General features: G+C 30.7%; 5 protein-coding genes across 8 annotated transcripts; 2 read left to right on the top strand and 3 right to left on the bottom strand.

The window, feature by feature from the left end:
- Positions 1-1775: 1775 nt before the first annotated feature.
- Positions 1776-8598, bottom strand: LOC108732099 (uncharacterized). Its single transcript, XM_018462740.1, has 8 exons — positions 8300-8598; positions 7324-8222; positions 6264-7098; positions 5408-5840; positions 4997-5139; positions 4757-4908; positions 4105-4491; positions 1776-4000 (listed from the first exon to the last, which is right to left on the bottom strand). Exons 1-8 carry the CDS (start codon positions 8588-8590, stop codon positions 2158-2160), a joined length of 4983 nt encoding a protein of 1660 aa, XP_018318242.1. The 5' UTR covers positions 8591-8598; the 3' UTR covers positions 1776-2157.
- A 479-nt stretch (positions 8599-9077) lies between these two features.
- On the bottom strand, positions 9078-11854 carry LOC108732100 (cytochrome c oxidase assembly factor 6 homolog). 2 transcript variants are annotated; one of them, XM_018462741.1, is made up of 3 exons: positions 11653-11854; positions 9340-9481; positions 9078-9201 (listed from the first exon to the last, which is right to left on the bottom strand). In XM_018462741.1, the coding sequence occupies exons 2-3, from the start codon at positions 9478-9480 to the stop codon at positions 9109-9111; spliced, it is 234 nt and encodes a 77-aa protein (XP_018318243.1). In that variant the 5' UTR covers position 9481; positions 11653-11854; the 3' UTR covers positions 9078-9108. The 2 variants fall into 2 exon arrangements, with proteins under 2 accessions (XP_018318243.1, XP_018318244.1); XM_018462742.1 differs by lacking the exon at positions 11653-11854 and adding an exon at positions 10177-10240.
- Positions 11855-13387: 1533 nt separating this feature from the next.
- On the top strand, positions 13388-14413 carry LOC108731917 (uncharacterized). Its single transcript, XM_018462474.1, has 3 exons — positions 13388-13524; positions 13602-13791; positions 14090-14413. The coding sequence occupies exons 1-3, from the start codon at positions 13388-13390 to the stop codon at positions 14105-14107; spliced, it is 345 nt and encodes a 114-aa protein (XP_018317976.1). The 3' UTR covers positions 14108-14413.
- A 1089-nt stretch (positions 14414-15502) lies between these two features.
- Positions 15503-24561, top strand: Cul4 (cullin 4). 3 transcript variants are annotated; one of them, XR_001937049.1, is made up of 13 exons: positions 15503-15908; positions 16695-17058; positions 17136-17324; positions 17534-17680; positions 17788-17974; positions 18060-18252; positions 18411-18712; positions 19875-20105; positions 20186-20464; positions 20602-20754; positions 20995-21529; positions 22113-22358; positions 24498-24561. XR_001937049.1 is itself a non-coding variant. In XM_018462650.1 (11 exons), exons 1-11 carry the CDS (start codon positions 15503-15505, stop codon positions 21088-21090), a joined length of 2547 nt encoding a protein of 848 aa, XP_018318152.1. In that variant the 3' UTR covers positions 21091-21582. The 3 variants fall into 3 exon arrangements, 1 of the variants encoding a protein (XP_018318152.1); XR_001937048.1 differs by lacking the exon at positions 24498-24561 and having other exon boundaries at positions 22113-22518; XM_018462650.1 differs by lacking the exons at positions 22113-22358; positions 24498-24561 and having other exon boundaries at positions 20995-21582.
- Positions 22999-27241, bottom strand: LOC108732044 (mitochondrial intermediate peptidase). Its single transcript, XM_018462651.1, has 10 exons — positions 26939-27241; positions 26371-26633; positions 25896-26082; positions 25747-25826; positions 25433-25621; positions 25227-25368; positions 24739-25077; positions 24349-24570; positions 23994-24224; positions 22999-23323 (listed from the first exon to the last, which is right to left on the bottom strand). The coding sequence occupies exons 1-10, from the start codon at positions 27071-27073 to the stop codon at positions 23033-23035; spliced, it is 2079 nt and encodes a 692-aa protein (XP_018318153.1). The 5' UTR covers positions 27074-27241; the 3' UTR covers positions 22999-23032.
- Between the last annotated feature and the right edge of the window lie 510 nt (positions 27242-27751).

The following is a 27751-nucleotide window of genomic DNA, read 5'->3' as shown; positions in this document are numbered from 1 at the left end:
AAAATTTGTTGCTCAGTATGGGAGGGCGTGTATTATCGTTGTGATTTCCGTGAAATCCGAAGTTCTTTGTCGCAAAAATCTACTTTTCCCAAGAATTAGATTAATTCGCAACTTCTGCGTAAATATTTTATACAAAATATTAACATACACATATGGCGTTTTATTTATTTTCATGTTAGATTTAACATTACTTTTAAGTATAATATTTTAATGTACTCGCACAATATAATACTTTCTCTCGTCGAGAATTCGCCGAAGAAAATACGATTTTTGAGCATGTCAGTATAACGATAAGAGATGCTATTGCACTATATGGATTTTTTTTATACAAGAGGCGTATACAGATTTTTCTAGATATAAGAATTCTTCATCCTATGTAAGAAATGAAAATTGTATCAATTAAATCTCTGCTACATGCAATCATTTGAGATATTCGAATTAAACACGATCGATGTAGCAATGTAAAAATCTTCGCTATTTGTTGTACTGAAGATATTTACAAAGAAAATTGAAATTGTCTGTCATTATATATTAGCTGCTACGATGTATATAGCGAGTGGCGATCAAGAAAGAAATAAGACAAAAAAGAATTCATAGTATAATGTGTATATGTATAAAAGAGCGATGGATGCCTACGGTTTATACATATTCCTCGGAATATGTTCATCGCAAATTTGACTGGCTAAGTTGTACACATGTAATTATACAAAATTAAATATATCTTACGCATTGTACGAATAAAACTATTTATTTCTCGTATCTTATTTTAAGAATATTATATATATATGTAGAGACGTGAGACTAAAATATTGCATATAAAATTCTTTAATCTCTTTATCACATAATTGGTTTTCGATCATTCTACAGTAAACTTATCCAGTTAATATAATTTCTCGAACCCGCAATAATCTTATATCAATCTTTGAGGCATTTTTTATCTCTACCGAATTAAATGTTAAAGTTCGTTAATAAAATAATATTTATTGCTAAACTACTCGCCAATTGCAATTACCTGTATATAAAACAAAAATTGGTTTGGTATCAATGCGCTGATGCTGTTGATACCGCGCTTCCCGAATGTAGCCTTAGCTGAACTTCTGAAAAGAATAAGGCCTAGCACTAAATAAGACCCACTTTTAAACTTATTACTTGAAAACGTGCTTTTTACACCTGCAATATATACTTAAAAGATGTGTCATAGGAAGTAGATAGAAAGGGATTAAAAAACTAGATTCGATAGCAATACGTTTGTTTAACACAACAAAAACTTGTATCATTTTTATAACAATTCGCTGCAAAGTTTACCAATACACATTGTTTCATACTTTATTATAATACATTATAATATTATTCAATTTCCTAGCTATGGAAAATAACAAATAAATCAATTTTTTAAAATGAGTATGAGTATTTTTTAAGCAAATTTTTTTGTGCTTATTAAATAAGGCCCTCTTATGTGATTATTATTATCATCTATATCATTATTTGTTATGTGTGGGACTTATGCCAGAGAATAACAATTTTTAATGCTGCTATCTTTTTAAAAGCTACATTGCATTCAAATTGCTAGAAATTTCCAAAGACTAGAGTTAATTACAGACAAAATTAAAGATAATTGTAATGTTTGAGAGTAAAGTAAGTTCTAAAAAATTCCCTTTTTATAATTAATAATTATTTTAAAACTGATGTAGAAAGTTGTTTTAAAGATTTGATTCTTACTTAGTTTATTTCAATATCTCCATAAATAGAATTAAAAAAAAAATAAATTAGGTGGGCCTTATTCGGTTCAGGTATCTTAGAACTTTGCATCAACAACGCAAACTTTCAATACAAAATTTCAGCTAGATATATACATATATATATTGCGAATACTAATGATATCCGACTATTCGACTGGATAGTAAAAAAGTACCAGAGAATACCAGATACCGGATATTTTCCGGATATCCGATGCATCCCTATCAACATAAATCTACACATTTAACTCTGACAGAACATAATAATTTTTTTGCAGATTGGAGCAGTCGAAATATATATAATACTGTTTAATAGCTCAATCTCACATAGTTTTTAGAAAGCTTTTTTATTTCAAAACTTTTGATACCAAACCAGTTAAGTTTATAAGTTAAAACGGGAAATAGGTAGATGAAAATTATACTATTTCCACTGCTGTATAATAATATCTCGCTTCTGCACCATATAATCAATCTCTTTCAAATACAAAATCACTCGCAAATCATCGTAACTAAAGCCAGCTTTTTCCTGCAATTTCCTGAAGCGTCTCGTTTCTATCGCATGTACAACATCCGAAGAATTTTCGTGGCTGTTGCGATCATCGTCCGAACTATCGTGAAGAAAGCAAATATTTAAAAACTTAGATTCCTCCTTATGGAAAATACTATCGTTATGATGAAACGGATTTTCGATCGTCACATTGGAATCGCCGTCTTGGATGGCATGTGTGAAATATTGTATAAACTCTACGCTGTTATCAGCAATATGATGACGAATAACAAGTGATAACAATCGTTGGTACACTATTTCTTCGTGTTGCAATCGACGCGAGGCGGAATTGGTATATTTGAATACATGCATTTGCAACAATGTCGACATAATTTCGCGTATTTCGGCGATCTCGTCCTTCAGCAGAATCAAACAGCATCGCATAATTATTAATTTATTGCTGTCCTGCACTTGTGCGAAACGATGCAAGACGAGCTCGAGGTATTCTGCCGCCATCAATCGCACGGACTGCTTCTCATCCATACATATATCGGACACGTGCAACAGTACTTCGTTTATCAGTATTTCGCGTTTAGAAAATGCCAAGATCAATGAATTCTTCACACGAGCTATGTTCGAATTCGTGATTCTAGCTACCTCCTTAAACTTCTCTATTATTTCATCAAATTCCAGTTTGTTAGTCCAAAGCTCAGAGTTCCTTAGCTCCAAGCTAGTGTGTCTTATAGTTCTCAATGTAAACGTTATTATTTCATCGAGAAGTAACTGATGATAATTGCTTCTTATCGATGTCAAATATTTGAGAATAAATTCCAACAAAGGGGCGCAATGCGACAGACTTTTTAAAAATTCGATGCCTTGTTCGGTACAACTCGAGTTCAGAATATTGCGTATCGCTGTTTGTTCAAAGTCATCAAATTTTGATCCAAATGTCTTAAAATATGCTACGAGTAGCTGCTCGCAATATCCAACGAATTGAAAAAATCCTGGTTGGATTTTCTGCGACGATACTATACATTCAGTTATTGGTAAATTGTAATGGAAAGATAATGTATCTGTGAAGTGCGTATGAGAGGATGCTTCCTGTAGAAATAATGTTTCCAAAATATAACACGGTTGTGCAACTTTTTTATGTACGCGCATATTATTCCATGTCTCTATTATGTTGAAGTATCTACTATTTCCTAGATTTCCAGTCCAATAGACTTTGCCATAGTCTTCTTTTATCTCGTGTACGAGACTACGTGTATCGTGAATAAACTTTTCTCTTAAATATTTACAAGTTAATAAACATCCGTGCGACATATTATTGTCATGACTTGAAAGAATCTTCTGCCTGATCGCTTTTATCTCTGAATTGGTTTTGTTGAAAGGCGTGAGAGCCGTGTATGCTTTCGCAGCCAATTGTCTGACGTGTATCATCGGATTACCGAGGAAAATGAACAACAAATGTTTGAATTTTGTTGCGAATATCCTCGCGGGATAATCGACAAGATCGCAGCCGCTCGTCGACAGCTTTGACAATACTATGAGCGTGTGTACGACACTAGAATAGGATCGCAACGCCGTGTTTGAAGTTCCGCGTATTTTCGAGATATCTCGAAGCTGTGCCCACATATGACTCGTCAACATCGGATAGTGCGTGATGAAGTGATTGACGGAGTAACCATCACCGAAATCGAATGCCTCATCGCCTTTCCTGGTGCACTGTCCCACCAATCTCGGCACCACCGCGCCATACAATTGCAAACTCGCATTCCTATGCAAATACATTTTATATATATATATATATATATGATAAAAAAAAATGAATTAAAAGAAATATTTAAAAAACATTAAATGAACAAAATGGCGTTGCGTTACCTTACAGTCCAAACATCGGATTCCATATATTTGAAACACGTTAAACAAATGTCCTCCATGTATGGAACTAATTGCGCGTGGATTTCCTTATCAGCTACTAACGTACGCAGGAAATGCAAGCGTTTTGCCCATGGTGAGTCTTCTCCAGTCTCGACATTTCTAACAGCTGTCACCGAGACGTTTTTCAACGAGTGCAATAATGTCTCTACTGCAAAATGCACTGTGGGCCGATTGTTCCGATTATCACTAACGATTAATTTGTGAAACATGATTGATAATCCAGCACCTCGTCGTGTTAAATGCAACGATTTTTTTGTATCTTCTTCTAACAAACACGTCAGATATATTTTTGGTAGCTCAGAGTACTTCTCTTCGTTATACAAACATCTAAAACAATTTTTTATTTAAATATAATTGCTTGGAATCATAACAATTATTATGAAAAATAATTAAATTAAATTAATTAATACATTGTTATTATAAATTCATTATTTTTGTCTCACATTGAATAGTTATCTCGATAACACATATTCATTACATTACTTTATACATTAACTTATTAATATATATTTCATTATTTATATATTTATAAAATATATATTATTTACGTATTTATAATATATTAAACAAAGTTCTATTGATATATAATTACTTGGATAAATTTGCAATGGTTACACCAGCACTTTCCACTACGCCTTTATGTCGACACTTCAGTAGTACCATAACAATAATATCTATGGAACGTTTTACATGTGCATTGGACTGTATCAACATTCCAATTTCACTAGCGATCTCACATGATATCTATGTAAAAATTGTATTCGTTTAATTAGTTGTAACAATTATCTTGTCATAATATTAAACTAATCATGGCAAATAAGCGAACATATACCTTTAAGGACATCCAAATACACGAGATAAGTATTTGATGTGCAGGTGACAATTGCAATTGATCATAATCAAAATCTTCTATTTCACTGGTTTTTATCTTTTCATCAATAGCTAATCCCATCTCCGCAAACGAGGAGGAATAAACTAAACATAAAATTATTATACAGAAATTAGGCAATTCCTATTAATAGGTGATATAATGTTAAGAAAAAGTGACCGATTTTAATTACATAATCTTAATTCATCAATAAAAATTTCTCTCTATGTAATTATTATTACTAATAATAATTATAAGTTACTGATAAATTATTATTAAGTTCTAATACTGGAAAATTAATATTTTATATTTGGTGATGGTAGTAATCGTAAAATATAGATCAGACTTTTTAATATTACTTATAAATACTGATACCTGTATTTGATGCTTTGGTAGAAAACGTAGATAAAAAGAACTCAACAGCGTCTTTCAAAAGACTGAGCATTTTCTCTGTAAATTGTGGTGTTAAAACCCAATTCTCTGGGCCACTGCGAAAAGCAACTGCTAATAAAGCAGTTAACACACCATAAAATGGTCTATTTTTGACAATGGCTTTTAAAATATCGCATTTCATGTCTGCTAATTGACATTTAGCTTCATTCAACAGAAATTCTGAATAACTCGAGTAAACGAGAATATTATTATACTCATTGTCGGAAAATATCGCAGCTGCGATATTCTTAGAGACCTCGTTAGAAACCTTGTTTAAAGGCAACCAATGCGCAATTATCTTCACGAGAATTGCTCCGCTTTCAATTTTGTAGAATTTCGAAGAATTGCAATGTTCCCACGCACAATTGTAGAGTATCTAAAGTCAGAATTTTTTAATTATAATATTATCGTTAAAAGAAACTATTCTAAAATTCAGAATCGTAATCTTTACTCAATTTTGAATTAGCATTTTTCCATAGAAAAATAAATTTTAATATACAACTTTTACATTTTTAATATTTTGAATATCTTGATAATTGTGAGCTATAGTTTAAGTTTCTTTTACAATAATGTTTAAGTAAAATTCAATCTAGAATAAGAGATTGCTATTTATTCTTATCTAGTAAAGTTTAGTCTAATAGATAGTCTATTACAACTTTCATATATTAAAATCTATTGATTTTTAAGAAAAGTTCGTATTAGTCAAAGAATATATCCTTTAAGTTTTTCTTAACTCATATATGTATATGCAAAAGCGTAAAACATTTAAGGAAACACATAAGTATGACAAGCTTCTTACGCGTTTTTCCGTAGTCGATAAAGCGTCCTTTCCAAAATATTCTAGAATGAGGGTGCTAGCTAGTTGTCTAACATCAATTGCAGAGTCTAGCACGAGTCGTAATAATAAGAACAAAGATTCCTTATTGGTAAACCTCCTACAAAGATTCCTTAAACCTCCAAGAAAGATTCCTTTTAGTAACCTACTTGAACTATCAGTAGTCTTCAAGTACTTATCGAGCACTACAATATTGTGAAGGCATTTCTTACGGGTGTAATTCTTGTACAAACTTTTATTTGTAAAAGAGAGTAAGGTCCTATATAAGTTTAAAGCGAGAATTTTACGTTGATAACACGAGCCAATTTCGAAACAATCCAGGAAGTATTTGTGTAGCCAATTCATAAATTCAGAAATAGCTAGTACACAATCAGTTTTAATGTTGAATGCTTTTAAGATATTTGAACATAATATCCTGAAATATTTTATTATTCCTTCTCTCATAAGAATCGTTGCGGTATTGGCATTAAACCACAGAAATTGTTTTATCAGAAGAAATGGGTCTGCTTCGTTAGTGTCAGCTTCGTTGTTTATCAGCTCGACAGCGCGATAACAAAGCACTGCAAAAGCATTCAATCGTATGATTTCTTCTTTGTTGTCTATGTTGTCACGATCGATTTCGTACATTCGCGGCAGCTCTACATGTATTTTAGCGGCCATTCTTTGCAGATGCGAACGAAAAAAGTATCCCTGCGTATTACCGCACAATTCCCATAAAAATGGTAAAATGTTTCTGTACATTTCAATAGTCGGTTCGAGCCAGTATATAAACAATGATTGAAGAGCGTTGTGATCCACACTGCAAAAAATTTTCAATTATATCGTATTAAATTCTAGAACGTGTTTTTTATTATTAAAAGAAATCGTAAATTACACATGACTGTTCTATTTATTATAAAGAAATTTTACAAATAATTCTTTGACATAACTCTCTGCCTAAGAAACAAAGAGGAATAAATTAAAAGATTATCGTTTATCATTAGAAAAAATAAGCTTTATGATAAAGAATATTCTACAAACTTACTGCTTTCCCGATTCCCAGCGGTTAATAACGAATTTCATAACTTCCCCGAACATTTCCTTCCATTCAGCCTCATTTAGTTTCCTTAAAATCGTCATATAAAGTTTTGTACCGCCGCAACGCAAAGAAATTTTTGTTAAGCTATTGCATAATTCAAATAAGAAACACTGCATAGTTTGGACTTTAATATCATGTACTTGTAAAATTTCTGTTAGAATGATGTATTTTGTTTCGTTTTGCCACGACATGTCTTGAAGACATATCTGATATACATTATCTATGAATGTTCTTTTATGTTTTTGTAACATTATCCGGAGATACATGTTGAAAATTTCTGCGTTCTGCTTGCATAAATTATTAAGCACATTGGACCAATTGGAAAATATAATAGCTTCCAACTTTTGTTCTAAAATACAATTCTGTTTGTTCCAAAAGCGCTCGTCCGTGGTATTCCTTAATCTCTTCAACCACACGGACAATACTCTATACGCGAAATAAGTATATCTCGTATATTTCATACAATTTCTATATATTACATCAAACATAATTAAGAGAGCGTCATATTCGAAGCACGTCTCAAGAACATTTTTCCGATTTACTTGCAGATATCCGTAGGCATTCAGTAGCTTGAAGAGCTCGAGATCAGAAACGGTGTATTGCTTCTCGAGGAAACATAAATTGCATGAGTCCAGTTTTTGGAAACCAATTATGATGTCTTTGAGAGCGTGCGAGTCGCATTGCGTCGGAAGCAAAGCATAGAATGCGTGGCATGCTAAAAGAATGCGTTCATTCCCCAATTCGGAATTATTACTGATTAGCTCTATAATGTGCGCTAGAATTGTTTGCCATTCTTTCACGCTTTCGCCCGTAGAATCGTGCAAGGGCGCGGTACTTATCAATTTCTGAAAAAAAAGTAGACAAGTCACTGTAATCAAATTGCAATGAAACATTTTAATTAAATAGTGAAGGAAATACTAACTCGGAAAATCAGTATATCGTTTTGACAGTTTTGTAATTTGTTGAACACGTCGTGCGGTTCCATTTTTATGTTCAGTATTTTGTGTTCAATAAAAATAATTATTTGTAATTTGACTATCGTTTGGTTCGTTTTTCCTGCGAGATTTCTATTTCGTAATATATTGGGTAATGTTAAAATAATATCTTTAGTTGTGTAAGTTTTTATCTGCCATTTGAAAATCAAGAACTGCTTGGCTTTTCTTATCGACCTTCTTCGGCAAATCTGATCTTTCAGAACTTTGCATCCCACCATCAAGACAAGTCCTGCAAGTAATGAAGAGTAATCACGTTCTCGTAAATTGCCATACAGGATCGATTCAGTGATAAGGAAGAAGAGAAAAGGCAATTGATGTATAAAGGTAACCAAATTATGATTAAAAGTCGCAAAAAAAACTGCGCAACAAAATTTAAAATTTTTTTCCAAAAAAATTATTAGTTAAAGTATAATATAAAAGCCTGTGATATGGAAATAACTACTAAATTAGAGTTTAGTACATTGGAGATGATATTCTGGAACATAGAAATTTGAAAGAGAGAACGAATTCAGAGTTTCTGTAAAATACCAGTTAAGGATAATAGAATGTTGCAATAAAACCATTGTCTTGTGTTATTTTTAAGCATCTTATTTATTATAATTCAACAAGTGAAAATAACAATGTAAAGTCCAAAAACATTCGAATGGATAATGTATGAAATTAATTGTTTAATAGTTAATATTAATAATTCAATCATGACTTGCTATGAATACAGTAAAATCGAAAGATTAGTATCTTATGTTTCCTTTGGGTCTTCAGGAACATACCCCCCCGTCTCTATTTGCTCTTTGAACTTCAAGTAATCTCGCTTACGATCAAAATGTTTCACCTGCGTAACAGTGGCATAGAAGACTTGTTAGACAGTAAAAAAAAAGGTTCTATTATCGGTATTAAAAATACACAAAGTAAACATTAAACAAAGTTCTTTAGAAATGCTGTAGAGAAAAACACTGTCTGTAATACGTACCCATTGAGATGGGCAGAATTTTTCATATTGTTTCCTAAATTCTACACATTCCGCTTGAGATTTGCCTTCATCGAGACATTGCCAATATTCATCCCTGCGACTCCAGCACTTTATGCGATCTTCTTTGTTTGGAAAAGACATTCTGTAATGTGAGAATACAAAAGGAATTATTAAACATACATATATATATTTATATATATCGCTCTCTTACTTACTTTAAAAATGACACAATTTAAAAAAATAAGTTTCTCAGAAAAAGAAAAAAACTACTTTTCAACTTGACAGAATATTGATTAATCAAATAATGTCGGCAATAAGAGTATATTTTTAATATTAAATGTCATTTTTATCACTTACATTTCACAACTTCATCCTTATAATACACTCTTTTTTAGTTATGTTTCAACAATTTTTTAGAAAGTTTACTTTTAATAATTGAAAGAATAATGTTTAGGTATATTTAACTCATTCATGAAAGTAATAATTCGATAAATCATTTTTTAATTGTCATTTTTGAAGCAAGAGAGCAATACTGCTTGCAAAAATATCTATTTGCTTCTCATTATATTATTATTTGTCTTATGATAGTATTCCTAGTTTTATTTAGATATATATAAAGAGAAATGTATAGTATAAATTTTTACTCTATTGATGATTTCATGTATGAGGTCTTTATATATATAATAATTTTAGATAATATTTTTGTGATTAGATTGCCAAATAAAATTCTGGCAATCTAATTATTATCGATAATTAGACGTTTCCTATCATTGTAATAATTATATAGCTAAACGTGAGAGAAATACGAAATTCAATAGAGAAATTCGATACACTTACCTACAATATTTATTCTTTTATTAGGACGAATCTATTAAAAATTCACTCACTCACTTTTTTAAACTGCTATAATATCATTAAAACTCAACAAAACATGTAAAATTATGAATTAAAAATGAAGTGCAATGGAAAACAGTTAACTATTCAATTACTGAAGAAGATTTATCTCCAAACAAAAAATTTTGTGAATATAAAAATAATCTTTTATGAAATATACTTTTAGAAAAAGGAAAATATATTTTCATATAGTGTGTACTAATCTCTTTTTTTGCCACTAATCAAATTAACATTTTTGAAGTGTCATAACACATAATTGATATATATATATATATATATATACACACACATTTACCAAATGTTTCTTGTGTATCTTCTTATCATTTAAAATATTAAACACTTAAATATTAAATATAATTAATTAAATTAAATTAATTATTAATATTTAATATTTAAGTGTTTCGTTCTTAAAATTATAAGGAGATACAAGAAACACTTTTGATAAATGTAATTAAATATTAACAATTTTAAAAATATTGAATTAAAAAATTGACAAATACTTCATACTTGCAATAATGTATGACAATTATTTTGAGAAGCAAATTAATCTCAACAATAAAAAATGATCAGTTAATAATTTACCAATTTAAAATGATGTAAATAAATATTATAAAATATAATATCATGTACATATTTTATAATATAATAATATATTCACTTCTGGAGAAATATAAAAGATTATTTGATTTATTCTATCATACAAATTAATGTCTCATTTAGAAAAAAATCAATTATACAAATCTACATAATATAGCAATATAAGCCATAAATAAAAATATATGTTCAGAAAAATATTTTAATCACATTTCTAATATAATGCATCAAGAATATAAATTATTAAGAATTATATATCTCAACATTTTCCAATTAAATAGTACAACAGTAACCAGTAGATACATGTGATAAAATTATGAACTTTATAAAATAAATATGGCAATATTCATTCCAGTAAAGAGGTCACATATTCCCGTTACCATCACTCACTAAACAGCTCTATTAATGTTAACTTCAAGTTTATTTCTGAATGAGCAAAAATAGATTTTCGAAAAGCGTATTCACACGATCCACTATTATGTAACTCCAACATCGGAAAAATAATACAAACTTGACCAATAAAAAATAGAGTGTTATAAAGATAAATTGTCATTGCATTAGCCTATTTACGAATAATAATCTGAAAAGCTAACAAGATAAACCTAATCTTTCTATCTTATTTCTAAAGTGCCTGATATAACCTCCAAACTTTTCATTTATACGATTATGTAATGTCGACAGATTTAATCAAGATTGTAATGTGCTACATGTAAAAAGATAATTCCTTTTCGTTTTTAAAATATCTTAAACTATCCTAATACATATATTTAATAAATATGCAATATCTTAATAATGATATTTTGCAAATCGTAAGATTCGACTAACCTGAATGTAGTCGTAATAATGTGGAAAACAGTTATTAACGACTATTTTGTACTATCTCATATACAGAGCAATCATTTAGCTCTGTCCTGTTCGACTTAAGTAAAGAATCAATATCGTCGTACTATCAGTGAGTCCTAATTGCAAAAATCGTTTGCCATTCATCAAACCGGTCGAACCATAAGTCGCCAGGGCTGGTACCAGCTCGTACTAAACGACTTAAACTGCATAACCTCTGTACTAAGCTTTCATCTTCCAGAAACTGCATCTAGAATTAGCAGGTGGCTTAATTAGTAATGTGACGATTTTTTACAATTGCATCGTTTGATAATGCATTTTAAAACTGTATTTGTAATTTTAGGAAATTAAAGAGAAATAATAGGCATAATGAAGACAGGAATTGAATCTAATTTTCTTTTAGCTACATTTTTTTCTATATGTTTATCTATTTGTTTATTTTGCTTCGATCTACTATCGTACATCGTAAAGAAATTTGTTTTATTTCGAGTAAAATAAAGTCCATTCTACAGTTGCGTAATGCGGGGTCTACAATAGAAGTCGTAGCAGTCGTAGGGTCTTAAGTCGTAGAAAATTGACCAATCACAGTCGAATATGAGAAGAATAATCAACTGTGATTGGTTAATTTTCTACGACTTATGACCCTACGACCGCTACGACTTCAATTGTAGATCCCGCATAAGTTGTAAGGGCCTTGGCACATAAAAAACTTAAGGCAGTAAGACATAAGCAGTAAGGAAATCAACATGTTGGATTCGCTACTGCTTATGTTATGGCCTTATGGACTCTACTGTGATTGGTCAATTCGCTTACTGCTTACATTTTACTGCTTAAGTTTTTTTGTGTGCCATGGCCCTAAGTGGTGTAGTTGCGAAAATTGACCAATCACAGTAGGTTATTCTTCTCATTTGTTCGCGTCGCATGCTCCAACATGTTCTAATATGTTCCTAGCATAGCTCTTAAGCCTCTTAAGGTACCTTTTCATGCTGACGCTCGACGCTCATTTTCGGCGTCAAAATAAGTCACGTGATAGAAATTGACGAATATCAAGCGCTATTTTGATTAAATGACCTATTTTGACGCTGAAAATGAGCGTCGAGCGTCAGCATGAAAAAGCACCTTTATGTGTAGCTTCTGCACACTAAAGACACTATAATAAGAGACTGGCATAGATGGGCTAATTTTTGATTGGCTGGATATGGAATGACAATCAAAAGTCGTGCTAGTAATGCGGGGTCTACAATAGAAGTCGTAGCAGTCATAGGGTCTTAAGTCGTAGAAAATAGGGTCTTATTTGTAAAAATTGAAATGTGTAAAAAAATTATAATTAATTACTTTATACGCTTTTTATTAACTTAAAAGTAATTTAAAGTGATATTAATAATAGGATTTTTTATTAAAAACGATTAAAAGTGCTTAAAAAATGAGTGGGGAGTGAACGCAATATGATTGGCCGTGACGTCACGATTCAGCAGAGCCCGGTAAGTTTAAACGTTGTAAATACATACTTCATGTAAATGACACATACATAAGATATATAAACAAAACAAATGTGATATTTAACGGATCATGCGAATTACTAAGGGTGCGTTCCGTTTCTTGCATGATGCGCATAATGCATCTTTTATCCTTGTTATTCACCGAATGTTAAACAAGGATAAATGATGCATTATGCACATCATGCAAGAAACGGAACGCACCCTAAGTAATCAGTTACAACATGGCGAGAAATATTACAGGTTTTGTTAAAGCTCAATCGGATAATTTACCAAAATTAAACGTTTTAATGGTTGCTGACTTTTTTAGTGAAAATGAATTTTTTAACGTGGCAGAGACAAGAGGTGTTAAAGCTAAAAGGTGTTTACACACTTTACATACATTCAATATATATAAAAGTTTAATATAGTTCCACAATCAATATCTGTATTTTACAGGGCTGAAGATAAAGATTATGGTGATGCAGCTGTGGGATACGTTGAAGTAAAACGTGAAGGTAATTTCTGCCAAGTCCGAGGGAAAATATGTCCTGAACATAGAGTAAATAATAAACCTTACTCTGTATCGATGCTTGTTAACGAAGAGATAGACAAGGTCGAATATGTTCGATGCGAAGACTGTGCAGCTGTAAGTATTACTGACGATCTGTAAGTATTACATTATTTATTATATTCACATATAATGTAATTCGATAATATTAATTTTTATTTGAATGATACCAATATTAATAACATTAATGTTGCTTGCATCTGATGTTTCTCGATGAGGCTGGCAAGCAAATTTTGTCGGCATAACTCCATTCTTTAAGCGAATGAGTACGTTTGGAATGAACCTGACTTGCATGTAATTTTCAACATCCTCCTCTAACTGCAAACATAAAATCAATTTATTTTGAATTATTTAGGATTAATTTATTATATTTTAGGTATATGACTTACATTGAAATGGTGTTCACAACAAAACAAACTACTAGTCAGCGATATAGTTGAAGCATCAGTTCGGCCTGAGATTTCGAACCATTTTCTTCGAATCTCTCCTTTTGGCACTGACAGGAAAATTGTTGATGGAGAACAGATATTGTTTTGAGTGCATGAAGGCACAAAACACCACTTGTAATTTCTTTTTTTCTCTGCCATTACTCGTTTCTGCAAATTTTCTGCCATTTCACATCGGTTTATGTAAATTTTAAATCAACTGTCAACAACAGCTGTCACCGACCTAACCTAACTTATTTTAATAAAATAGTGAATATTTAGTCATAAAAAAATTATATTTATAGATTTAAATTATCTGCATTGTTCATAAGATCCATTTATCAATATTAGCAATACTCATTTACGGCCAAAAAATTATTAAAAATTATTAAAAAACAGAGGAGCGAAAAGAAAGTGTGATTGGCTTATAGCGTGTGACGTCACGATTCAGCAGGATATGGCGCGAATAAATGAGCGTTCAAAACATACGTGATTTTTAACTTATTAAAAAAAATTATTGATTGATTTTTAATAACTTTTGTTATTGTAACTTTTGTTTTTACGGGTAGAAGCATTGTTTTAGATAAAAAGAAAATATTCGAGGAAGACCCTATTGACCAATCACAGTCGAATATGAGAAGAATAATCAACTGTGATTGGTCAATTTTCTACGACTTAAGACCTTACGACCGCTACGACTTTTATTGTAGACCCCGCATAATAGATGATAGTACAGCCCGAATTCTGATTGGCTTCTGCTTTCCTACTTTTTCTACTTTTCCTTCCTAGTTACGAAATAAATGCTCTGATATTGGCTGCGTTCAACAGAACGTTCGTTTTGCAACTGTTGGAAGTTTCCTTCGTGCTGATTGGATCATACTTTTAGATCTAGAAGAATGGTCCTATCTCAGCAGACAATCATAAAACGGTTGCAAAACTGTTGAGTCTGCTGAACGCAGCTATTGTTTACGCCACTGTAAATATCGTCTCACCGATTGGTTGCTGCTCCGCTGCTTGACGCTTGCTGCGTCCAGTGTGAATTAGGCATAAGTCCCTATGTTTAGAGCATTTATTTCATTTACGCTGCATCACCTCGGTAATTTTGTAATTCTATGGCACTGTCACATGCAGACGCTGTAATAAATTTTTTTCCAATGTATACATACATGGAACGTAGTAAACGCATGTCTGCAGAGTAGCGGAGCGAAACGAAATACTGGGTGCGAGAGAAAAAGTGAAAGGAGGAAACGTTCTTGTTAGTGATATGTGTAATCGAGCAGTATTTATTATTCGGAGCCCAAAGCAAAAGAAGCTGTGTTTCTCTACATTACATTTAAGGACCAGCGGCCAAGGGATGCGCGCATATGTCTAGGCATTGCGATATCCAGGTTCCGTGTGATAGACGGGTAAAGAAGGTGGCCGCCACCGTCGCTGCTGCCGCCACCGTCGCTGCTACCGCCGCCACCGTTGCTGCCGCCGCCGATCACACAGCGGTGTTCGAGTACGCGAGCGCAGCTGAGTGCTGCAAGCTGGCCGCGGCCGTAAGCATTGCGCATCCGGACGAAATCGACGCGATTAGAGTTGACGAGATCATCATGACGGATACGGCGTCTGCCGCTGCCGCTGCAGCCGCTGCGGCTGACACGCAAAAACGGGCCAACTTTTCAGCGTTGACAGTCGGTAATCCGAACGGCGTCAGCAAAATCTCGCCGAGCCTTACGAACGCGAAACCCGGTTCTGCGAAGAAGCTCGTCATCAAGAACTTCAGAAGTAAGTTACCGGACTAGGCACGCAAACCGATTTTGACCTAACCTCAAACATCAGCTGCTTCGTCTCGCGAGAACAGCGAGCTCTAGAATGTTTCAACTTTCCTTTCTTGTTCTTTGTTTTTTTAATTTTTATTTTTTTTTTCTTCAGGGACAACTCAAATTTTTTAGGCTACACTTCGTGGATTTAGACATTTTTGCGTCATACTTAATTGAACGGCACATAACCTAAGCTTTAAATCGTAATAATTCGATAGATCGGTTTTCCTTTTTTATATTGTTGAATCACGCAGTTAATTGTAATTAATTGCGTGATTTGGCTCGACTTACATGAAAAACACATTGACGCGTTAAATGTCTATTTATAGATAATTGTTGCAATAATGTTACAATGCAGGAATCTATAAATGGACATTCTCTTAAGTTTGACTTGACATTTCGCCTTTCTTGCGTTTATGTAGATTATGTATTATTATGTGAGATAACTGCGATTTTGTGATTAACTAAATAGCATAAGAAAATAATGTCTTAAAATTATATGCGATTGAATAAATTAAATTTTTTAATATACACATTGTATATAATTTTTATTATGTATATGTTTAGCTTTTATATTGTATATACTGTTTTACAATATATAAAATTATTTTCATTAACTTGGAAGAAATTAGTTTACGAGAAATTTAACTGTAGGAAATGTCTTGCAAAAGAGTTTCTTAAAAAAATATTAGAAATATATATGCCAAGTTTTATTCTATTTATTTATTTTGTAATATAATTTTTTTTATAGGTAAACCTAAACTACCAGAAAACTATCAAGAAGAGACATGGGAAAAATTACAGGAGGCTGTGGTTGCTATACAAACCAGCAAAAGTATCCGCTATTCTCTGGAAGAACTTTATCAGGCAGTTGAAAATATGTGTAATCATAAAATGGCATCGACACTTTATTCAAATTTAACTATTCTGACGGAATCTCACGTGAAAGCTAATATCGAGCAGTTTCTGGCGGAATCTATGGACAGACATATATTTTTGAAGAAGATGAACGAATGTTGGCAATCACATTGTAGACAAATGATAATGATCAGGAGCATCTTTCTGTATCTTGATAGGACATATGTTTTACAAAACCCGAGCATTTCATCAATATGGTAATAGAGCAAAAATATCGTCAGAAATAAATCTCTTAATTAATTATGCATACACTTAATTTGATCTCTTCTTTCAGGGATATGGGATTGCATCTATTCAGATTACATATTGTGCTGAATAGTTTAGTGCAAACGCGCACCGTTGAGGGTCTTCTTATGCTCATAGAAAAGGAGCGACAAGGTGATACTGTAGATCGAACGCTTCTTAAATCATTGTTGAGAATGTTGTCAGATCTACAAATCTACCAAGAGGCCTTTGAAACGAAGTATGTTATGATAAATCTAATATATATTGTTGGTTGATTCATTGTCGCATGTATATTAACATCGATTAGTAATAACCAGCTAATATAACTTTTACAATTATATGTATTTATTTTTAAACAATAAATGATAAATGTATTTATTTTTATTTTATCGTATTGTTTGCCACTGTAAATATTTCAATATATGGATATTTCATTATTTTATTTAGGTTCTTAGTGGCTACAGAAAGATTGTATGCTGCTGAAGGTCTACGATTGATGAATGAACATGATGTTCCTGAATATTTAGCTCATGTGGATAAGCGTTTGCAAGAGGAGAACGAACGTCTGTTGCATTATCTTGATACATCGACTAAGTAAGTTTTTTTTATTGCTATCGCGTATGAGATTATAGCATACCAAATACAATTCAGTAAATAGAACATCATTACATACAATTTCATAAAATTAATTATATTTTCAGATGGTCGCTCATACATACTGTAGAAAAACAATTACTGTCTGAACATATTACTAGTATTTTACAGAAAGGCTTAAGTGGGTTGTTGGATGAAAATAGAATTAGCGATTTATCATTACTTTACAACTTATACAGTCGGATAAAAAATGGCCTTGTAGAGCTGTGTTTGAATTTTAATTGTTATATCAAAGTACGTTTTTGTTACATTAGTAATTGATCTTGAAGTATAAGAAACAAAATTATAAAATGTCATTTTTTTTTTAATATCGTTTTAGAAAAAAGGCAAAACGATAGTTATAGATCCTGAAAAAGATAAAACGATGGTACAGGAACTTTTAGATTTCAAAGATAAAATGGATAATATAGTTAATACGTGCTTTCATAAAAATGAAAAATTTGCAAATAGCTTAAAAGAAGCTTTTGAGGCTTTTATTAATCAAAGAGCAAACAAACCAGCAGAATTAATAGGTAATCCATATATGATATATTGATATAATAATATTAACTGTAAACATTAAAAGATAATATAAATAATTATTTAGGAAATTCTCAGTCATATTAGTCTAAAAGCATTCTTAAGCTTAAAAACATACCAAAATTAAAAACAACTATATTCATGGTTTCAGCTAAATTTGTCGATTGTAAGTTACGAGCAGGTAATAAAGAAGCGACGGAAGAAGAATTGGAGAGATTATTAGATAAGATTATGGTACTCTTTCGATTTATTCACGGAAAGGATGTTTTCGAAGCGTTTTATAAGAAGGATTTAGCCAAACGTTTGTTAGTGGGAAAATCGGCTTCCGTAGACGCTGAAAAATCAATGTTATCTAAATTAAAACAAGAATGTGGTGGTGGATTTACTAGTAAATTGGAAGGAATGTTTAAAGACATGGAACTTAGTAAAGATATTAATATTGCATTCAAACAGGTAAGGAAAGTAATTATTCGTACATTATGAGACTTTTGTGTTATATGCAAACACATTAAACTTAATTTGTAAAGTTTATATATTTAGCATTGAATGTTTAAAATACTTATGAATATACATGGTCTGACAATAAAGGTCCCGAACTGCAGACATTTCAGATAACAGATTGTTACATTTTATCCAGGGTTGGCAAAGATTAATGTTTTTATATATATATATATATATATATATATAAAACATTTTTTTTTTTAAACATGCTTTTAACGCTTTAACATATATTATAAAAAAATATGTTTAAAATATGTTTTATCAACTCTGATTTTATCTTATCATAATAGCCTCCATGACATGAATACATTTCACACCTCTTTGATAGAAAGCCTTAAAACTTTTTTTAAAGTCTTAGAATACTATTTAGAGCACTCATATTCCTCTGAATATTCTCGATGTTTTGAAAATGTGTATCTTTCATGATGTTTTTGAGCTTTGAACATCAAAGATAAACATTTTCAAGACGTCGAGGACATTCAAAGGAATATAAAGAGTGCTCTAAACAGCATTCCAACTATAGACTTTAAAAAAATATTTACTTTGTATCAAAGATGTATAAAATGTATTGATTATAAGAGACTTAACTACTTTGAAAAATAAAATATAACACAAATAAGAAAAATTCCTTTCAAAGCATTGGTCTTGGTGCTTAGTAATATTCGTGTAAATATATAGATATAAGTTTCAATTCCATAGACTGCGTACCAATTCTGCTTGTCTGGATTTGAAATACAGTCAGTCATGAACTGTAATAATAATTTCACAATTACACTGTCAATTTAACAACATTGTAATTGAAAATTATATTTGTATATTCACATTATTAATTATATTATTAATTATATTTGTATATTCACATATGAATACTACTAAGCACAAAGACTTGCTTGATTGAAAAAAACATTCTTCTCTTCTATTTGTGTTTAAACATTTCTCGCGCGCGCGCGGTCTATTTCACTTAATAAAATATAATATTTTGTTATTTGACACACATGTCTGTTTTTTATTGCTGCAGTTCGGGAAATTTATTGTCAGTTCATGTACATTTGTTGTATAATTTAGACATTAAGTTTACAGAGTGTATTATTTCAAATATTTATTATGTCTTCAGTATGCAGGAAACTTGCAGAGTGAATTAGTGGCAAATAACCTAGACCTAACAGTATCTATACTGACTATGGGATATTGGCCTACATATCCAGTGATGGAAGTCACTCTACCGATGGAGATGGTACAGTATCAAGATGTGTTTAATAAATTTTATTTGGGAAAACATAGCGGTAGAAAATTGCAGTGGCAGCCGACCTTAGGACACTGTGTATTGAAAGCATGGTTTAACCAGGTATTGAATAAAGTGATACTTCTTATATACATAATATATAATTATTAACTAATGCACAGATATTTTTTATATGAAAATAGGGCAATAAAGAGCTGCAAGTATCATTGTTTCAAGCATTAGTTTTAATTCTATTCAATGATAGTGATAACCTCTCGTTAGAAGATATTAAAACCGCTACAAATATCGAGGACGGCGAACTGAGAAGAACACTGCAGTCCTTGGCATGCGGGAAAGCTCGTGTTCTTCAAAAGAATCCGCGTGGTCGGGATGTCGCCGATAATGATAGATTCGTATTTAACGCAGAATTCACAAACAAACTGTTCAGGATTAAGATCAATCAAATCCAAATGAAAGAAACGGTACTTTACATTTAATAATGCAATACATCTTATATCTTTTTATTTTATACATGCGTTTGTATAAAAAGTTTACATTATTTAATATAAAATTTGATAGTAGTTTTTTTTATTCTTATAGAAGTATGAATTTTTTTCAGAATGAAGAACAGAAAGCAACAGAAGAAAGAGTATATCAAGACAGACAATATCAAATAGACGCTGCTATTGTTAGAATTATGAAAATGAGAAAAACTCTGACCCATAATCTTCTCATCAGTGAACTGTATAATCAGTTGAAGTTTCCTGTAAAGGTATATATATTGTTTTTTTCATGTAAGAAAACAAGGTAAAATACTATTGTTTTGTTCTCGACCTAAAATATTATGTAAGTTATTATTAGAAAAATAATATTCATTCGTATAGTCACACATATGCTCAAATGTGCAATCTAAATAAGCACTGTGTAGAATTCTAATTTGTAAATACTGTATTGAATGCAATTCTGTATTTGTTTTTTTATGCCAATTCATAGAACATGTATCCTTTTTCAGCCTGCGGATTTGAAAAAACGGATTGAGTCTCTTATAGATAGAGACTACATGGAACGAGACAAGGACAACGCAAATCAATACAATTACGTTGCGTAACCTAAAGCAAATGCCAAAGTTATATTGACTTGTAAAATTGATGCTGATTTTTCTAGCAAATTCAATCTATCACAATTGGTGTCTGTCCATCGTGAGTGTGAACGAGTTCAAACGAGAGATTATATAACCAATCCGACTGTTCAGATAAAGTAATAACGTGTGTGATCGCAGGAAAAAGACTTGGTTCAGTGAATTTCCCCGTTTTGATTTTTAGTGTGCAAGAGACATTAAACGGTTACAATCCTTTTTTAACCAGTGTTCCGAATTTTGCGAAATAAGATAAAAGGACATAATGATAGGCAAAAAAAGCTTGATGTAATGTCCTAGAATATAACAATTTTTTATGCAACACAATTTTTCACAGCATAATAACGATTAAGAGGATGTAATAAAGAATGGAAAATGTATACATACTGTGACACTATCATGAAAATAGGAAGTAAGAGTGCAATCGCAATATAATTAGTTAATTCAAAAACTGAACAACACATAGTGCAGTATTTATAACGAAAATAAAAGAGCGTACTATGTCTATACATATATATACATATATACTATCGTGGTACTTATCTTTAAAATCTACAAGTTATTTGTACCTCTTCACACTTGTCTTCATATTTCTAAAAACATTTTTAACATTTCAATTATTCTTTGGAACTATATGTAGATAAAAATAATAGAAATTAAAACATGCTGCATCTCTATGTTAGACAAAATATGCAAAAGAAGTGTCCAGTTTATCTTGAATCAAAGTTCTAACTATACAACGGCGAGACAACAGATTAATATAAATAAGATGTCAATAAGATGAAACTACATGACAAATATATATGAATCGCGATTGTTATTAAAAACCGATATATATATATATATATCATTGCCGAAAAAAAATGTTAGAAATTATATGAGAGTAAATGATCATTCATGATCATGGCTTGTTAAATCATTTCGTGTCCATGTATCTATAAACTAGATTAGTATACAAATAATATACTTTTATCAAGACGTTTACATACTGACAGGGAATGTTCAACTTATTTTGATGAGAGTACTCACTGAGAGTTTAACATAAATCTGTGAAACGTCAACACAAATGCAGTTAGGCAATGTAAATGCATACCGAAAGACTATTAGTAATTTTTTTAATTGAGAGAAGATAGTACTGCCAGCAAATCAGCATTTTGGTACGTCAGTCGCGCTCCTAACGAGAGAAGATTATAGCTTCATGTTGCCATGTACAGATTTAGGAATAACCTCAGGAAGTGAAGGTAGAGTATATAAACTTAATATCTTCTCATAAATTATTTTATACTGCGTTTCAATTATATGTACGACACTACAAAACTTATTTTTTTGTAATAATTCATAGATCTACCGAAACTGTACATAGAGAGTAAGGGGTTCTGTACTTAAATAAAAAATACAGTCAAGAAGAAATTAATTAACGAAATTAATTGACTTTAGAATAATAATATTGTTATATTTATCATTTTTGCAACAGCAATTTTTATTTGTAAAATGCAATGTAAAGGGATTTATACAGGATATCTTATTTTTACTGTATAATTTTTCATTTAATTTCATAAATTTATTTAATATTCGGTAATCTTATGATTTCTCCATTTTTTCTTAATAAAAAAAATTTTATCTTAATTTCCAAAAATTAAAATATATAAATAGAGTTATGAAAATTAAAAAGTTATAATGATTTGATAATTTTGATAAGAAAAAAATAATTTTATATTAGTGTACGAATCCATTAAAAATAAAAGCAAAATATTCTCTATATGTTATTTTTCAGAAATAAAATACACGTTTCAATAATTACTTTTTGTTCTTATAAAAATGTATTCTATATATTTTACTATGAAAAATTTGTTATGTCTTTCAATAATACATCAGTGCTACATATGTCTGTACAAGAAAAATTTACATCGTTAAATCATTTTATTGTTTGCACATGTAGATTTTTCATATCAACTTCGTTTATTAACGATTTTGCAAATGTAATGGCATTAGCTTCTTTATTTAAGAAATCCGACACTAACAACGACGCCGGTTTACCGCCTCCGTGCGCCAAGCATTCTCTTCGATAACGATTGCCAGCTGATCGATTGAAAGGATCGTTGTGAAAGTAGGTTTGCCAAATCCATGCAGCAATTGCACGAGATATTAAATAAGAATAATATTTTGCACCATATCCGACCAAATGAGAAAATCTCAATTGCCATGCCTATGATAAGAAATTAATTATAGTATTAAAAGTTACATACCGTAACTAAAAATCGAAACTTAATTTCATTATTCAATTTATTGCAAAATTCATCACAATTGTTTAATTATTTGCCCAAACTTTTAATTACACATTTTTTAGATTTATTTACATATTTAATAAAAAAGGAATTAAATCTTTTTCGTATTCTTTTTTGAATTTAGAACTATTGTTAGACTATATAATTTTTCGTTTGATGTTATAAATTTATTTAATAATCGGTAATCTGATAATTCCTGCATTTTTTTGTAATAAAAAAGATTCTATTTCAATTTCCAAAAATTAAAATATATAAATGAAACATTCTCTAATTAAATTCAAGATTTTATATTGGCATTAAATTTTAATTGAGAGAGAGAGAGAGAGAATCTAATTATTGAAAATTAAAAAGTCACAACAATGATTTGATGATTTTTATGAGATTCCACTAATGTATTATAAAGTTAACGTCATCTCGATTCAATTTATTCTATCTTTTTTTAATTGTAAAAATTAGAAAAAGATAAACAGTAAGTTGAACTAGATTAAAATTAATCTTTCACTGATGGAACTAGGCTTTAATTATCCATTTTTTTGTAAATGCCCAAAATCTGTTTCAGAATCAATGCAAGAAATTAATGAAAATACATACCGTATTTTTCACATAAGGAAGGCCATAATATTCCTTCTGTACATCTTCTAAAATCTCGGTTGTGGATTTCGTTAGTTTACCACTATGATATACTTGATCCAACATACTATAGAATACCTGATTTTGTAATTCAGACGCATAAAAGATGTTCTTCGAGGCACATAGTTTGTGCAATAAATTTTCTGGCATTGGTTCTTGAGTTTGAAAATGCTTTGCGAACTTTGATACAACCTGTAATTGCATAAGTGAATTAAAACGTTCATTGTACACCAGCATTAAGTACTAATACAAATTTATGTATATAAATAATTTCAGCAATTATAATTCATACCATACTATATTATTGAATATTTACCCTAGGATCACTCGCAAAATATTCCATTAACACACTAGGCACTTCCGCAAAATCTGTGCTACATCTAGTACCAGTAACATGTTGATATTTCGTTCGACCAAGCATAGAGTGTAATGCGTGTCCCATTTCATGAAACAAATTGTCCACAGATGACGGACTCAATAAACATGGATTTGACCAACGTGGATGCGGCAATGATAGCATGAGCACAACAATGGGAATCTGAAATCGATGATATAAGATCGTTATCATTTTTGTAATTATATGTAAGTATACAAATATAAATGTATAAATAGAAAAGACAAAAGTAAATGTATAAATAGAAAACTTAATAATATTAATGACAAAAACATATTTCGCTAATATATATATATATATAATAATTTATACCTGATAAGAGCCATCAGAAAGTTGTTTTCCACCTTGAATCGTAAAGTGACAATCTTGATTAGGTTTCCCTGCTCTTTCATAGAAATCGCAATAGATATAACCCAAAATTCCTTCCTCTTCATCTATTACAGCTAATTTGTGAACATTATTCGCCCATACTTCTCCGGATAACACTGGGACAGATTCGAGCTTAACTCTGTACAAAGACTGCGTGAGGAAATTTAAACCTTCCATGCAGGCACCAAGAGAAAAGTATGGAGCAAACTCAGTGGTAGAAGTATTTAACCAAGCTTTTTTCGCCTTTGCCATAAAATAGGGGGTATCCCATGGCATCAATTCCTGTTTAAAATACAAAAAAAAATTTTACAATTTTGTAAAACAAAAAATAGGAATTAATATCATGAATGTCATTTGATATAATTACATGAATAGCGTAATCATAAATAAATAGCATTATAAATATAGTATGATTACAGATGGAAACAAACTTGTTTTATATGCGACTCAGTATTTTTCATTTTCTGCATCTCTTGAAAATCTTGCATCGCTTTAGGTTGCAAATTATCACTTAATATATTAAGAAATTCCTTCACTACGATTGGTGATTTAACCGTACTTCCTTTTACAGCTCTATAATAATAAATTTTTAAATTACTTATTTGTTTTCATTCGAAAAACTGTACCTCGAAATTACCTGTGTGCATATGATGTAAATCCACAAGATTCCGCCAGCAGATGCCTGGAGTGCAAAAGTTCGTGTAACAAATGTTCTTGTTCCTTATCCGGGAATAAAAACAATTTGTATGCCGCTTCGCGAACAGCAGTATTAGAAGAATCTGTGTAAAATCCTTGCACTAATATCTGACTGTTCTCCGTAACAAAACTGTGAAACGTATCCGATATCAACGAGATACTTTTCTAAAGCTTATACCTTTGAAAAGTTTTAAACAAAACGATAGAATTTAGTCAAATGACGAAATAAATAACCAATTAAATTACCACACTTACTACTGTCTGATAATGTCAGGTATTACATCGGCGTTAACTGTCCTCGGAGTAACGGCGCCAGCCATGAACTTTTGTCCTACCTAAAAAAATCAAAAGAAAAAGCACACTTATGGATTTGACAAATAGAGATATTATTAAATAATATTTACTTGCAAGATATAATCATTTAGCTTTACTACTCTTCTTCTTTGTTTTTCAGGCAAATGTATACCACATTGCTCAAAATCAAATAGGAATAATTTAGCTACATGATCGTCTATATCAGATGTCATTTGAGTATCACCATTACTTGTTACTTGTTTTAGTGAATCATACAACTCACGATGTGTATTTAACCTGTAAAATATCCAATTTATAAACATAATTGTGTTATTCTACTAATCCCATTAATGATTAATAAAGTTTATTAAAATTATTGCATTTATTATTATCTTTAGCAGCTTATATATAATATAAACCTTTTTTAAAAGAGCTTAAATCCATAAATATTTATAAAATATAAATTATAATATAGATTTTGAAGAAAATTCTTAAATCATAACACAATTATATAATAAAAAATATAATAAATATATAAACTGCCATAAAGCAATTAAGTGCAATATAATTCAAAAGTAAACTCACTTTTCAACAACACCACTAATAGTTATACAAGCATCTTCAGCAGCACGAACATATTGTTGATCAGGATGTGCAACTCTAATAAATTCTGCCATATCGGCTACTTTACATAGCGTATTGGATAATTCATCAAATATTTCTACCATTTTTCTCTTTCTATCCTTGCTCGTTGCTTCTTCGATGAGAACATTGACTTCTGCCAGTGCATGATTTTTCAATGTATCGAAGCCATCCTCAGTTTTTAGCTCCGGAATGCCAAATAATCCCTTGTGAATATTTTTAAATGATAAAATATAAAATCCATATAAAGTACATAAAATATAATTTGGTAAACAATATAAAATAGGTGCATTTATCTATTGTGCTTATGTGAATTGGCATTATGTTATTTCAATTTAAATATCAATTGTCAATTATAAAGTCACATCAATTTGATATCCATTTTGATATTTAGAAGTCTTCCATTTTAATTTAATTTGATAAAAGTGTACTAATTTAACCTCATTTTCCATAAAAATTCATTTTTAAATTGCCGCAATTAAACAGTTAGATAAATTTCTTGAGATCTTACCGTTTCTTTCTTTAATAAATTTACCGAGTGATTCTCATCAGTGGAATTAAACGTCATGGCGAGGGGTGACCATGTGTTCAATCTCCTATCACTTCGTACGTTTCGGAAAATTTTCCTCTGAAATATTCGCAGCATCCCTCGGAAGTGTAAGAAATTATATCCGGAAAAAAATAAGTTGTTTGGGCGGCACAATCCGTGTAATTAATGTAAGTCCTTTGCGGTAATTAATGCAAATCCTTGCCAACCTCGCGATCAACGAACAAACGGTTGCGCGCGTAATGTCACCGATGAAGTACTATTAAAGACCCGATAATCTTATAGAAATTTGCGTCATTGTAAAAAATGTAAGTTATTAAGAACAAGAAACTGATAATATAGTACTAATTTTATGATCTATGTATTTTGATGTTTCATAGACATGTATATATATTTAAAACTCAACAATATTAGATTTTTATTTAAAATTGCGATTTTCATGTTATCGTCCGAGTTTAATTATCAATAAAAACGATAACTGTGAAAAAAGAACTTAATTTTGCTACAATATATATGATATTACAAGTGTGCATACTTACTTATATAATAAAAAAAAATCACAATTTAAATAGTGTATTATTTAAATATTTATGTTAATATAATCGAAAATTTATATTAATTATTGTCGATAATGTCAATGCTCTTTAATTACCTCTGGATCCTCAGGACCCTTTCAGCTGTGAACGACAAGGATAAAATGATACTCGAAGGGACTTAGATGGTATTTTCGTAACCTTTATTAACGATAAAAATTTACCTAAGATTAACGGTTTTTAA

The sequence above is a fragment of the Mycetomoellerius zeteki genome, unplaced genomic scaffold (genome assembly GCF_001594055.1).
Source record: "Mycetomoellerius zeteki isolate Tzet28-1 unplaced genomic scaffold, Tzet1.0 scaffold145, whole genome shotgun sequence".
NCBI classification, from domain to species: Eukaryota; Metazoa; Arthropoda; class Insecta; order Hymenoptera; family Formicidae; genus Mycetomoellerius; species Mycetomoellerius zeteki.
Note: the sequence above shows the minus strand (reverse complement) of the source record. Positions and strands in the feature narration are given on the sequence as shown.